General features: G+C 49.7%; 1 protein-coding gene across 6 annotated transcripts in view; it reads left to right on the top strand.

Moving 5' to 3' along the window:
* SEC16A (SEC16 homolog A, endoplasmic reticulum export factor) overlaps positions 1-5,037 on the top strand; it is a 49,551-nt gene extending 44,514 nt beyond the window's left edge. For 5 of the 6 annotated variants that reach the window (XM_075905387.2, XM_075905389.2, XM_075905390.2 and 2 more), the window contains 4 exons: positions 792-866; positions 1,489-1,548; positions 2,367-2,444; positions 3,377-5,037. In XM_075905387.2, the coding sequence (XP_075761502.2) occupies positions 792-866; positions 1,489-1,548; positions 2,367-2,444; positions 3,377-3,445 (282 nt within the window). In that variant the 3' untranslated portion in view covers positions 3,446-5,037. The remainder of the gene's footprint in view (positions 1-791; positions 867-1,488; positions 1,549-2,366; positions 2,445-3,376) is intronic. The other variant, XM_075905391.2, reaches the window with a different exon arrangement.
* Positions 5,038-15,213: the final 10,176 nt, after the last annotated feature.

The raw sequence follows: 15,213 nt of genomic DNA on the forward strand, positions 1-15,213 counted from the left end.
GTCACATATTTAAGATGTAAATTTCAGTTATTTACGTTGTGAGCTTTTTGGGGCAGAGATTCTGTTGCAGTAGCATGATGGGGGATCGATCATGGTTGGATTCTCTGGGTGCTAGCTTAGTACAAATTGAGTCCTAAATAGTCCCTGCAATCGCTGCCATTGAATTTCTGTTCGTACATTTGGTTCCTATGTATTTCTCAAACTGTCAGCTGACAAATGTTAACTTCGAGAGAGGGTCTTCACAGGGCTAAGCATGAAAGACACCCAAAAGCTTCAGATCATGCAGAACATGGCAGCCTGCTGAGCAGTGTTAGTCCTATCAAGTGTGTGATAGCTCAGTGTATTACTTGGTAGTTGCTTCAGAAGTACAGATTGCACCCCTCTAATCTGGCACCCTTGGGTCCTGACTGATGCCAAACCAGAGAATTTGCCTAATCACAGGAGGTCAGTATTGTCTAGTAGCATCGCCAACACTTCCACTGCTTCCTCGACTTTTAGGAGACATGTAGGGGTAAATTAGAGCTAAATACAGCACAGAACACGGAGAGCCAGGACCGGTGGCTGGAAACTAATGTTTTAGGACTGCGAGAAACTTGGACACACTCATGATAAGTGGACATCTGGCTAACTAAAGTCATGCTGGACCAGACAGTGCCCGACTAGAGGGATTCAATCTGTATTAGTACAAGTATAAAGCAAAACAGAATCCCTCTGGAAATCAACATGTGACCTCACTGACTTAAAATATTGAAAATGAACAGTAACTTCTTCTTTTTTTTTTTTTTTAATAGTATTTAAACTCTGCAATGCTTCCCCCTGGTTCTGAACTCCCTGGTTCCAATCCAGATGGCTCCCAATCAGGAGAGGTAAGGGTTGCTTCAGAGTGGGTCAGTTAATGGTTCTGTGCAGCATATTTTAACCATCAGGCTGTAATGGTCTTAACCTGCATAATCTAAATCAGCAAATAACCGATGCAATTGCTGGTGAATAGCTAAGGAGAAAACTTTAGGTACTGCCTTTAAAAATCTAAGCAAAAAGACCCCTTTACTTCCATAAGCAGAGTACAAGCTATGTGTCTTAATTTCATTGCTGCAAGAGCACCTTGTTCTGTTTTGAACAGAATCATAAATGGTCTTTTCAGAACAGTCTCACATTAACAATACTTTGGGGTCTCGCCTTTGTTCATGCATTTAATTTCACTAATATTAAATGTTTGACACACAAAAAAGGGGATAGATTGCCATGTGCCAGGCCACCTTTGTTCCTACTAAATGTTTTCTTTATAATTTTTGTGCTTTCTAAACAAATCCTTTGATTTAAACTAACTTCTGGCTCTTAATTTTTTTTAATTTGAAATTAGTTTAAACCTTTCATAGAGTGAAACTTCATTTTTAATTAAATAAAATGACTGAAAGCTTGGGGCAGTGACATGCATGACGACATTTTTATTTGTGTTTTTTGTATGTGTGTGTTCTTGCTGTTTTGTAGCTTTCGCGCTCTAGTTCAATGAGTTCATTATCACGTGAAGTAAGCCAGCATTTTAATCAGGTACATGTGGCTGGCCATTTTCACTTACATTGGCTTTTTCCCCTTTATTTTTTATTTGCTCAGTTTCTTACTAATGCTACTTTTAAGTCATCATTTTCTCCCTTCTCCATTTCACAGATTTAACATTAAAAATAACTTATGATGCAGTGTTCCTTTTAACACACAAGCAGGGTCTTCAAAATTTTACCATTACATTTATCAAAAAGCACATAATCTAGGCATGCTTGCTTTATTTTTGTTTTGAAGTATGTCACTTGGTAATTCTGCTCAACTCTGTCCTTATGTTAATGAGAGAGCCAAGGTAGTCAGTTGCCTTACATAAAAACAAACAAAACCAGTTAATATGCTGTGAACTCCGTAGTGATAACATTGCCCATTATGTCTGTAAATAACCCCTGTAGGAATTAAAGGAATGCTTCATCTCTGCTGTTAAATTTCAGTAAAGAGTTGACATAATAAAAATTTTGTACTTACAATAAAGCACAACAGTTATCACCGATGGGACAGTTTATTCTTTGGGAAGGCCTAAGCTGTACTAACAAAACCATAAGATACTAATTCAGTAAAGCTGCACTGGTGTGGTGTTACTTTTGTTTTTTGCATGCTTGGATTTTCAGAGCTGTTTACAGTTTGTGCATGTGACTATTTTGCGAAAACCGACATTAAGCAAGTAATAAAAAAAAATTGCAAAAAGTGCTGACACATTTTGCATCCATTACAATCTGCTGCTCTGTATCTATTTCTTCTTTCTACTAGTAAGCAAACAAAACTTGGGTGAGACTGTACATAGCGTTAATGGTATGTAATCTGCTTTCTAGCCTCTCCGTAGTGTGCCACCTTCTGGGGGACCTCCAGCAGGAACTGTTCAGTTCTACAACCCTTCTCAATTTGCACAAGTGAGTGAAACCCTCATTGTTGCTAGAGGAACTGTGTGGACTTCCTTATCTTGAACACAAAGCCAAGTAGCAAAATGTTGCCAACATAGCTGACAATGATGGTGAAGCTTTTGAGTTTGTCTCTGCCTCTTGCATCTACCTCAGAAAATGACTGGGCATGACCTCAAGTACCAGTACCTCAAAGATATGAGCGCTCTGCCTTCTTTGCTGCCCTTTATCTCATTCTGTCTCATCTCTGCATACTCTGTCCTGTATTCGCTCCGGTTCATCTTTCTGATCCCTTGTTTCTATGGTCCCAGTCTCTTCATTTTGCAAATGACTTGGCCTGCTCCTGCTTGTCCTGCCCTCCATAGTGTTCTGGAACTTAATAAGATTTAAATGCTAAGCCATAGTCCTTTACATTTGCTTGTCTCAACCCAAGTATGCAGGGTCAAAAGAAGAGGCATGGGAGACTTTGTTTTTTCCAGGCTTTGCTATTAGGAGACAGGAATACTGAGAGAGCCACACAGCAAGCTGTCATTATTAGCAGATCAGGTTCTTTTGCCTTCCCATCCTGCACATAACTTTTGAATTTGTGCTCACACATGCAATACGTGTTACTTTGAAATGTGCCTGAGTATCTTAACACTTAGTGGCAGCGCACAAGCAAATTATTATCTGCCATGCTAACTGAATCGCTGATACATTTTGGTTTCATATTTAAGTAATTCCCATTGATGCTAGGATGTTAAATTTGCTTGTGGACCAATCCAGCTCCCATGTAAATCACTAGGAATTGGGTCAGACTTCTAATGTATTAAACCTCTGTCTTTCTCAAGCAGAAAGAAAAGATCAGTGTTTGTTCTGAAAAGTAGTAAGATTTTTGCAGGACTTTTAACAGGTGAGAAGAACCATTACGTTGCTTGAGTTGTATAAGCCTTTTTCTTTTTCAGTCTCCTGCAACTACTGGAAGTTCAAGACTGGGAAGAATTGGACAGAGGAAATATCCAACATTGAAATAGAATATAATGACATTTGGATCACTTTTACATAGTTCTGGACATTCAAAGAACTACTCAGATTTTATGGCACATAGTAGTATCATTACTATCTTGAAATTAACATGAGAGTAATTTAATGCTGGCTGATCCTTTGTCATGGGTTTCCCAACTTGTAGCTCATGTACATGAATCATTACCAAACTAGAAAAAATATATTTCCCCTTAAAACCTGATTTAGAAATGTATAATCTCCTATTGGGTTTGGAGAAGAATGAACGGAAAAGGATATGGTTGCTATCTGTTGTGAAAACCAACTGTAAACTGCAACCAAAGGGGGGAGTTTGGTTGATTTTAAACCTACCAGTGTGACTTGAAGATACAAATTAGGTTTCAGGATCATTTCTGAAGGACGCTTCCTTCCCAATGTAGGACATACATGTCCACCTTTTAACAGAATACTCTATGGCCTTAACAGGACCATGCACAGCTGTTATGCATATAAAACAATACTGGCATTTGCCAACATATGAAGGTTTAAGATGCTCATCTAGGAAATGCCTCACATGCTTTTTTTTTAGGGGAGGGGGGCCACAGCTCATCCAAATAAATAAATTGACCTATAGTGAATTAAAACTGTGACTGTAATAAAATCTAAAATTAGTCTGATTTGGATTTTATCTAGTATGTATGTAGTTTGTGTTTTAGACTCCTTGTAAAACAAATTGTATAGTCTGAAAGAAGCTCTTTGTACAATAGTCAATGCTGTACTATTTTCTGATGAGTGTTAAGTGCAATATGGTTACTTGCTTTCTCAAACTACTGGCACTATGTAATTAAGGTGATAACAGCTTGAAAGTTGTTTGAAAATAATGTTCCTATTGTGTGCCAGAATCTATTCCTAATACTCTGCTCTTGAATTTCCATTAATACAGTAACTAAGGTCTTAAATAGCTAACAACCGAATCTCATACTCAACTATCTGGGTTAGACCTCTACTGATGGACTTGAAAAGCTTTAGGTTTAATATAGAAAATTCTGAACACAATTGAGGGGTAACGTTCACATGCATTGGAAAGTCTAAATGTCCTGCAAGGAGAGAGAATAAACTTTCAAATATTTATTAAATCATTAGATCATTTTCTTTAGGATTTGATGAGGAAGCTGATTGATGTTACTTGCATTTCTGCCCATGAGTTGAAATAATGTACATGTGGAATTGTTGGCCCCCCCCTTTTTTTTCTTTTGCTGAGTAATGCCACCTTTTTGAGATCTGGACAGCCTTAAGTATATTTCCAAAGGGATTATATATGATTTGAAATAAAATGTTGTGATCTGGAGGAATCTCACTAGCCTTCTGATAATGGTCCATACTCTAAAGCCTGGACTTTGGTCAGCAGCAATCAGTGTGGCTTTCTTTTGCAACCGAAAGCCTGTTCAGATACTTGGCTTCATCTACTTCAGCCGTGCGACTGATTTTTCTTTCAGTGGAGACTGCCAAATACCTTTTAATTCAAGAAGGCTTCCTCTGAGCTGGGAGCTGCTATCTTTCCGAAGTGTTGGATTTGACACTGTAAATTCTTAAATAAAATATTTTGCGCTCTGGAGCACTTTCACACTTGACTTTTCTTGTGGTTATTTGTTACATTCAAAGTTAGGACGGTTAGAGGAATATTTAGTCTGTACCACTGAATAACAACGGAGTCCCAGGGCAATCATGTAACAATAGCATATTATAAAGCTACAAATGTTGTTTTTCTAAACCAGTGTTTCTTAAACTTTTTGAGACCACAAAACAATACTATTTTTTATGCAGAACACCTATGAAAATTTTCTTAAAAAAAAAAAAACAATTGTCAGACAAAAACAAAATAGAGGTCTTGGCACACCTGCGAGTTATTCACAGAACAACAGTGTTCCGCAGAACATAGTTTAAGAAACACTGTTCTAAACCATTCCATGGCAAATTGAAATTTTCATATTCAAAAAAGGATTCAGGGAAGATACTGACTAGTTCTGATGTCAGGTTACAATAATGCAAAAACGAGTAAACAACACATTTATAAAACCATATAAAACTGGGGGTTTTGGGAAGGTTGCCCAGGGATTAATTCTTCCAAAAAACCTTATGATATTGACCGAGAAGTAGATTTTTAAACTAATTGTATTGCTTTTCTGATAAGCACCCTTTTTGCATTGTTACAGCCCTGCAACAGAACTGGAAAGTTATTTGCAGTAAATGATATTTTAATCTCTAATTTCAGAGTGAATATTTTCATGTTAATTTTCAAAATTAAAAATCTAAATTTGCAATATATACAAGTTAAAGATTAATGGATAAGTGGCAATCTTTGAGATCACAGTGAGGCAGTATTCTCTAAATTATTGAAGAAACTGGAAGTGCTCAGAATCGTACCTCCAACCGTACATCATGATCGGGGGGGGGGGGACACCCCAGAGCAAGTGTATGCAGTGGGGCAGGCTATTTTGTTACACCTAACGCGACATGAATTTAGGTTTAAAACCAGTAAAATTCAGGGACCTGCCCAGGAAGTTACTTTTGTAGGTATTTTTTGGTCTAGCAGCAGACACGTAATCCCAAACGTTGTCACTGATAAAATCTTGAGCTGGCAGGCACCTTCCAGCAAGTAGGAATGACAGAAGTTTTGGGGAGCTATTAAGTTTTGGAGAAATCATATCCCAAATACTGCCCATATAGCTAGACCCCTGTACCCGTTTGAATGGGCTGTGCAAAGACAGGAATCAAGTGGGTTTTCCACAGACCTTATTAGTCCCAGGCTGCTGGAAAAGTGAAACGCAGCAATGGAATTGTAAATACTCGGCTGGGCCTTGCACGTAAGGACGAATGGAAGGGGTGGGATGGCCACCTGCCTGAGATGGTGTGGCAAATGAATAATAGGTGGATCAAATGAGGGTCCCCATTTTTAAATGCACACAGGGACAGCAATGGGAAACAACACATGCACTTCCAGCTGCATGGCTGGTAAGGAGGTTATATATTTAGATGTCAAAGCTGCTATATGGAAGCCCGGAGTTATTGGGTTCGGGATGTACCTATCGGGGTCTAACCCCTGAAAATAACAATCTGTGCCAGGGATAAGGCTGAAACCCTGAGGATAGCTCGGGATGGGATTGGGCTCAGGTGGCTGAGGGCAGCCAGTGGGGTGTGTGGAGGTAGGGGCTGGGATCAATAAAAAGTTGAGGAAAAATGGAGGAAAGGTGTCTGGTATTCTCTGAATTTTTTTTTTTTACCGGACAGGAGCTGAAAATACTGGACGGTCCGGGTGAATACTGGACGGTCCGGGTGAATACTGGACGGTCCGGGTGAATACCGGACCCCTGGCAACCCTATAGGCAGGCAATAGGAGGGATTCGTGAAGGGCAGTAAGACGCTGCCACTCCAGGGTCCGTGGGTCAGGGTCTAGAGAAGTGGGTGGCCTGCCACGCCTTCTGCCCACGAGCTGCTGCAGAGAGTGGCCAAGCAAAGGTCTGCCGCTTGCCCCTGAGGGAGGGGCTAGATTTGGGGCCAACCTGAGGGTGCTGTACGCCAGGAAGGGGGTGAGAACAGGGCGGTGGGCAACATCCTAAAGAGGACTTCCTGGTGCAGGGGGCGATGTGGGCCCAGAGACACATGGCGGAGACAGTAGAGCGGACGACGGGCGGGACACCAGCCGAAAGTGGCGCACTTCAGGGGCACAGAGCTACTGACCAGCAGGAGGCGCTGTGGCAGTGAGTCTAAGCCGTTATTACAGCGGGACTACTCAACGCGCGGCCTGTTTGTTTGCGGCCCACAGAGCGATTTGGGTTTACGCAGAGCTCAACACATGGTCTGCAGGTGGGATCCTTTGAACATGGCCTCCACGGGGAACACGCTCCGCAACGGTGAGTCAATAGTGTTTTAGTAGTTACATTCCTGGACTGTCATTTCTCATTACCAGTGCTGACATGTGGGGGAAATCGGGTCAGTCGTGCATTTTATTGATCTCAGTAGAACTGACTGAAATGGGGCCTGCGTGTTGTCGTCTTGCCTTCATCTTTGCATGCATGCCCCTCAGCGTGACAGAAGCTATTTGCATGTATAGTTGCATGTATCTGCAACCGCACTTACGTTTCGGTCCTCAGCATGTGCCTTGAGTATCATTGTGGCCCCCGGGGCTTCCAGAGTTGACTAGCCCTAGTCTAGCTGATGGGGTGAGGTCTTGGGAGGGGAGGGGAGAGTAAATGTAACCAGCATCCCAGGACCTAATTGCATCAGTTATACCAGTGGTTCCCAACCGCCAGGCCGTGGCCCTCTGGCTGCCGGGCTGCGGCAGCTCTGGGGGCCGGAGCTGGGGTACACCGTTCTCTCCGCGGCTGTTGGGAGAGGCGTCAGGCTTCCCACTCTCCTACAGCTGAGAGGAAATTCCGCACTGTGCAGCCCTCCCGCTATGCAGGAAAGCGCTCTTCCGCAACCAGAGACCCCCGCCCCTGCCCGGTACCGGTAGGCTGAGAGGCAGGGCAGGACGCGCCTCTCCCAACAGCCGTGGCAGGAGGGGAGGCGCTGGGCGGTGTGCCCCAGCCCTGCCCCCCGAGCCGCCGTGAAGTGGGCAGCAATGCAGGGCTAGCTGATGGGGGGCGGAGCAGGCATGGGGGGGCTCCAGGGGTGGGGTTAGTGCTGGGGGGCTCTGGAGGGTGAGTTAGTAGTGGGGGGGCTATGGGGGCAAGGTTGGCTTGGGACGGGGCTAATATTGGGGACTGGCCTGGAGGAGGTTCAGGGGGTGCAGTGGGACTGGAAAGAGGAGGCTGGTATGGGGGGGCTGGCCCTGAGGGCTCTGGGGGCAGAGGCTGTCACTAAGGGGGATGGGTGCAGGGGACTCAGGGATCAGTGGCTGGCTCTAGAGGGTAGTAGAGGGGTGAGGGGGATTAAGGGTTAGGGCTGGCTCTGGGGGTGGGTTTTTGGCAGACTGTTAGCCTGTGTCTACACTGGTGCGATCTTGTGCCAAAGCAGCCGCTCTTGCGCAAAAACTTGCTGCCTGTCTACACTGGCCGCGTGTTCTTGCACAAATAAACTGACGTTCTGCTGTATTAAATCAGGGCTTCTTGCGCAAGACCTATGATGCTCCCACTCAGGAATAAGCCCTTTTGCTCAACTGTTCTTGAGACCAGTGTAAACAGGCAACGTGAATTTCTTGCGCAAGAAAGCCCAATGGTTAAAATGGCCATCAGAGCTTTCCTGCGCAAGAGAGCGTCAACACTGGCACAGATGCTCTTGTGCAAAAGCACATGCCAGTGTCGACGCTCTCTTGCACAACTACTTTAACGCAAGAACTCTTGCGCTAAAAGAGTTTTTGCGCAAGATCATGCCAATGTTTTATTTCCATGTGCATCATTTGCATGATGAATATGCAAATAAAATGATGCTGGCTCGCCAAAAGTTCGTGAATGGGTTTGCTGGTCCCCAGTATTAAAAAGTTTGGGAACCACTGAGTTATATCATGAAAGACTCATACACTTGTACGTCTCCTAATGTGACACATGCCATCATGTGCCAACAATGCCCCTCTGCCATGTACAGAGGACACACATCCGATATTAATTAAGAAAGGCAACATCCAAAAACCAGCGGGAGAACCCTTCACAGGGAAAAACCCCCTTCCAAACCAGACTGCAAGGAGAAGCTGCCGAGCTGGAATTCATGTGCAAATCTGACACCCTGTAACAAACTTTAAATAGACCCAGGGAGTGGTTCTCCCATTACGACAGGTCTTTTCCCATGCAGGGGCTCCCACCTTCTCACCACTACTGGAGATGAGCCGCTGACGCACCCTCCTCTCTCTCTGTCCCTGCCTCTTCTGTTGTCTTCCTTTTCTCTTCAGCCTCTGAGGAAGTGAGTGTGTCTCAGGAAAGCTGATGCCCTAGTAAATCTGTTAGTCTTTCAAGTGCCACCTGACTCGTTATTGGTGTAGCCGAAACAGTCGACCCTGGTGACCCTTCTGAAAGATGCGCTAGTGAGGCCACCTAGTGGTCGTTGGGCATATCATGAGCGAGCCTGTGTGGTCGGTTTGGCTCCTAGGGCTGCATTTCAGATCTCCTCCAGGAGTGGCGTTTCCCAGTCTTGCCCTCTGACTAACTTTGGAGTTGTGTGTCCGGCTTCTGGTCTCATTCGCACCCCAGTGACTCCGGAGTATCTCCGTGGAAATGGGGGGAGTAACCCCGTTGTAAAGCTGAGGGGGATCTCTTCTCGGTGCCTCCACGTTTGCATTTCCTGATATAGAGCCGATACGCTCTGGCTTCCCGCCCGGGTGACATCGGAGAACCGTTAACAGGACTCCGGCCTGTTAAGTTGACATCCTCCTAGGGCAGGGACAAACGGGTGGGAAATGAAGCACAGAGGGAAACCCTCGCTAATCCGCCTTCTCCCACAGGATGGCAGTAAAGCACCACCTCTGTAAAGCGAGACAAAAGACGATTTGGGGGTGAGGGGGCGCAAGCCAGCCAGCTCCAGTCTGGCTCGGGCTTAGCCCCGCGTGTCCTGGGCTCCCACAGCCAGTTTCAGTCTCAGCAAATCCCTTGTGTTTCCCTTCTGTGCTTTTTCCAGGTGTTAATTCATCTCTCTCTGCCGAGGCTGGAGAACCATGAACCTTTCCCCGATGTCACCAGGCTGGGAAACGGCTGCTCTGGGACAGGTCGGGGCCCTTTCCCTAGCTGTGCTCCCCGGCGTGCGATTTGGTTCTGGGAAGCCGCTCCCAGCGCAGGGCTGCAGAGAAGGCTCCCGGCCCAGTGGGGAGAGTCCCCAGACAAGTGCCTCTCCCCCACCCCGCTCCTTTTTGGGGGGAGGGGTTGTCCGGTTTCCCTGCTCGACCCAGGCAGCCAGCCCAGAACTCAGTCCGTGTTCCAGCTCCGAGGAGAACCTAGAACAGGAGTGGGCAATAATTTTAGAAGGGGGGGGAGGGGCACGTCACACATTTTTGGCTGCTGCCCCAGAAGCGGCAGGGCCTCAGGCAGACGGGGAGGGGCCAGGACACTTCCTGCCCCCACACCCTGATTAGGCGGGGGCGGAGGAGTGGCAGGCTGTGTGTGAGCCAGATCAACCTGCTTGGTGGGCTGGATCCAGCCCGTGGAGGCTCTCGTGCCCACCCCTGACCTAGAGGGGCAGGGACTCCTTTGGGGCAGCGTTTCTATTTCCATCGAGTACGCACCGTCCTGCTCCCCTGGACACAGGCTGTTCCGCGGCGCGGGGTGGGGAGGGAGCCCGCGGCGCTGGAGGTCGGAGCCGTCGCGTTGGCTGATGGAGCCGGGTGTGGAGGCAGCAGGTGTTTCGGTCGGGCGTCTGAAAGGGGCTCAGGAACCAATCGAGGGACAGTGTCCTCGTTCGCCGGCACCCCAAACCGCGCTAGACCTCTCCCAAACCGGGCTTCCACGCCCCCGGCTTCGGTCCCTGCGTGGCCGGGGGTCTCTCCCCCCTGGAGTGTCTCTCGCCCAGGCACGGCTCTCACAGGTTCACCAGTCCCAGAGTCTGAACCCCCTCGGGCCACGTGGCTCGGCTGCTGTTCAGGCCTCATCCCTGCTCATGTTTTCCTGGCGGAGGGTGTGGGCCTGGAGGGGCTGCCTGTTTCTCCCAGCCACGTGGGGCTCAGTTCAGCTCCTCGGACTCAGGGTTTGCCTCCAGCCCCACAACCCAACTTCCCTAAAGCAAGCCCATGCCCATCTCGATGAGCGGCGCTGGTACCTGCGGCCTCTGGCCAGGCGGGGCTGGGGATAGCCTCCCTGCCCAAGGGGAGGATGCTCCGGGGGTTAAGGCCAGCTGCTGCCTCGCTGGGGTTGTAACTAACACCGTTCTGTCCCCTCTGCTGGGTTTCACCTGTCACGGGGGGAAAAGCGCTTGGCTGCCCACCTGGGGAGCTCAGACCACTCCCTGTGGGACCCTCGCCCAGGGGCTGTTCTGCAGAGGGGGGGCAGGGAGGGAGCGCAAGGCGCTGGAGGTCAGAACCGACTGTGCGTGTGGTCTGGAGTGTGGAGGCAGCAGGTGTTTCAGTCGGGTGTTTGGAATGGGCATTCCCAGCCGGCCGATCGTGGGAAGGACTTTGACCTCCGGCTCTGAGGGGGCCACGGGAGGTCAAGTGACTGAAAGGCTGAATTGATGGGCTCAGCAAATAGGCCCACTTAGAAAAATAAATGATCTTCGTTAGGAATTTCTCTGAGGAATCAGAGGTGGCGAAGATCTAATGGGCCAAGTCAGCTCTAGAGCCAGGAAGGGCCCAAGCACCGGTGGAGAGGGGAGCCAGTAAGTCATGAGTGTTGATCACGGCTCTGACACCAACTCCCTCTATAGCCTTGGCCAAGTCACTCAACCTCTCCGAGTAAACAGGGCTGAGATGTACTTGCGCCCTCCAGGGGCTCTTGTAAAGTGCTCCGTATCATTGGCTCCAGCCTCTGCTGCGGCTCCCTGCATGGGGGGGAGACGTTCTTGGATCTGTCCTGGTCCTCCTCCCTGGGACCTCGGCACCTCTCAGAGACCCAAGCTGCGGGCAACATCCCAGATTCCTGCAGCTGGCGGCTTGAACCCGGGCTGACCCTGCTCCCGTCCCTGTGCTAATACAGCAGCTGACCCTGTGTCTCCCGTGGGACTCACCCCGTGAGGGGTGGGGGCGGTCGGGTCCAGGCCAGAGGATGGATTTTGGTGGCTACCAAATCGCACTCAGCCCTGTGCGCTCCTGAATCCTGGAGCCTTAAAAACAGCTGAGCAGATCGGCATCTGGGGTGAAAGGCTGCTGTGAGATTTGCCAGCAGGACAGCCAATGGTCACCCCGATGTCCTACCTGGGTGCAAGGAGAGAGAGGCCTGAAGTTTGTGCTGCATTAGCTCTGCCTCGCCCTCCTGCAGTTTGGGGGGATGCCCATAGCCGCTGGGGTGCAGTATCAGCGCACAGGCCTGGAGGTGACCCAGGGGGCGAGGGGGTAGCAACCATCCTCCAAAGACTAACACTCAGCCCTAGGAACCGAGGAGCCGGCATCTCTTCCCTGCTCCGTGATTGATTCGTTTACCTGCCCTGTGCCTCAGTTTCCCCATGGGAAATGGAGGAGGGAGGTAACATCTAACCTCCCTCCTTGCTCCCCCTGTGCAGCACCCACAAAGCATCGTCCTTGGCTGGGGCGGGGCAGGGGGAAGATACCTGGAGGGGCCGTAATTCTCCTTGGGTCTCCTTTGTCCATCCGGTGCCTCTGCCTTGGCGGGATGCCTGAGAAACCTGCTCAAAGGGGGTAACAGCTTGGCGGAGGGTGATCCGCTGCCGGATTCTCACAGGGCTGCACCCCAGGATCCATTGTGGGGTGAGGGGAGGGGCTCACTGCTGCTGAGTCGGTGCCTGTCTAGGGAGCAGGTGTGACCCAGAGATAGGAGTGAGGTGGGGGGTTGACGCTGGGCTGAGATGCTCCAGAGAGCAGGGTGCAGGCAAGCCAAAAAAGGGGAGAAGCAGGCGGAAGAGCCTGTAAGGCAGCAGCCTCCAACCTTTTTAAGCTTTTTGAATTTACATGCAATCCAGGATCTATCTCAAACCCAAACACTCTTGCCCCGCCTCCTTCCTGCCCCTTCTCTGAGGCCCCGCCCCTGTTCATTCCGTCCTCCCCCCCCCCCCATCCTCCCCCTCTTTTATCAGGCTGGGGGCAGGGGTTCGGGGTTCAGGACTGGGGCCAGGGTTCGGAATGCGGGCTCCAGCTGGGCACCACTTACCACAGGTGGCTTCTGGGGGGTGACGCAGGGGGCTAAGGCAGGCTCCCCCCGTCCAAACCCTGCACCACTCTCAAAAGCAGCCAGCAAACTCCCTCCCTGCCCCCTCCGCTCTGTGGAGATGGGGTACAGGGTGGAGGGAGGGGCACCTTGAGATCAGCACCCCCCCCTTCCTCTTCTTCCCATGCCCTGCACAGCAAGCAGGAGGCTCCCAGGGGCGAGGGGCAGTTCCAAGGCAGAGGGCAGTGCTGAGGGGCAGATGAAGGGCCGGCATTTGACAGCTTCCCGGCCAAACCTGTCAGGATCCCCTGTCAAAGGCCCCAAGATCTCCCAGTCGATCCCGATCCAGTGGTTGGTGACCACGGCTGTAAGGGAAGTGCCGACAGAAGAGGGAGACCCCAAAGAGCAGCCCTAGCAGGCCAGACCTGAAAGGCCTTCCCAGGCCCCTGGCAAACCTATGGCTTGTAGGAAAAAGTGCCCTGGGCCAGGCAGCTTGAAACAAGACCCTGGTTTGGCTCTGCCGGGGTTTGGGTGTTCAGTAGGGTTGCCAGAGGTCCGGTATTGACCCGGACAGTCCGGTATTTTCACCTCTTGTCCGGTTAAAAAAAATCAGAAAATACCGGACACCTGGCAACCCTACACACACTCAGCAACCAGGCCCAGCCCCCAGGCGACGGCCCCCCGCGGGTCTCCTCCTCCCACCCCCCGCCCCCACTTACCTGGTTCTGCAGGGAAGCTGTCTTCTGGCACTGAGGAAGAAAACAAGATGGTTGCCGGCAAAAAAAGCCCCAAAGGCCTTAAAGGGGCCATGCTAGTTTTTTGTATTTTTTTTTCTTAATTGTCGGGATCCCTTTGCTCTCCCCCTTTTTTTTTCTTAACAGTGTTTTGGGGGTTTTTTTGGGAGGGGGGGGGCTGTTCGCTTTTTTGGTTAAACTATCTGGCAACCGTAGTGCTCAGACATCGCTCTCACAGGCTGCTTTGGTCCATGGATCTTAAAGCGCTTCCCAAAGCGGCTGATGAGCAGGCGGAGCTGCGGGGAGGGGCAGCGACTTGGCCCAAGGTGTCCGGCAGCCCCGTGGTAGGGTCATGGCCGGAATCCAGGGCTCCTGCCTCCCTGGTCCTGCCGCTGGAGCCCGCGGGTTAATTTGTGAATCTGGCCGCACTACAACAGCATCTGCACCCGCTGGGGAAGCCCTGCGAAGCAGAACGTGCCCAGGGCTGAAACGGGCTGGAGAAGAAACCAACTCCCTCTGGGGCTGCTGGGCCCAAGATCAGGCTGTCGCTGTGGGAGGTGGCCGCGTTACAAGCGCCCAGCCGGGAGTTGGGAACAGCTGGGGTCGGCAGGCCCTCCCATTGTGGTGGGTGGGGAAGGGACGGAGCCGTTTCCGCCGACGCCGGGAGTTGACAGACAGTGTTTAGAAGGCTACAAATAAGAAATGAAAAGCTTGGGCTGGACAGGAAGTCTGGTAACTTGTAACGTGATCCCCAGGAAAGAAGAACTCAGGAAAATGCTTTCAGCAATCATATTCATCATGGGCGCGCAGCTCGGACTCATTAGCCCAGCTCCAAGCCTTCCTACGGAGGGAGATAGATTTATATTTTCAGACAAATAAATGCTTCCAGGTTCTCGGGGAGATATTGTAGGTCAAAGAAGCATCTGATGCCAATTACTCCCGCGGTGTAGGATTCCCCCGGCTGCTTGTTGTCCAGGACAGCAGAGTAACAAACAGGATCCGGCGAGAACTCGGCCATGGCAGGGTGCCGGGGCTGTTTCTCTCCACCTTGGTCTCACGCAGGGATGAGCCTGGGCAGGCAAACTTCTTGGGGGTTTCAAGATGTTCTGATAAATGCTGGTTGCTCTCAGGAAGAAAGGTTTAGGCTTTATCTGGAAGGTTGCATCCAGTTCTGGGCTCTCCCGTTACAGAAAGGATGTGGAGAAAGTCAGCGGAAGGCAACCAAAATGATTCGGGAATGGGGGCACATGACTTATGGGGAGAGGCTGAGGGATTTGGGCTTAGTGAGTCTCCAGAAGAGAAGAGCGAGGGGGGATTTGAGAGCAGCCTTCA

The sequence above is a fragment of the Pelodiscus sinensis genome, chromosome 23 (assembly GCF_052426305.1).
Source record: "Pelodiscus sinensis isolate ZL-2025 chromosome 23, ASM5242630v1, whole genome shotgun sequence".
NCBI lineage: Eukaryota > Metazoa > Chordata > Testudines > Trionychidae > Pelodiscus > Pelodiscus sinensis.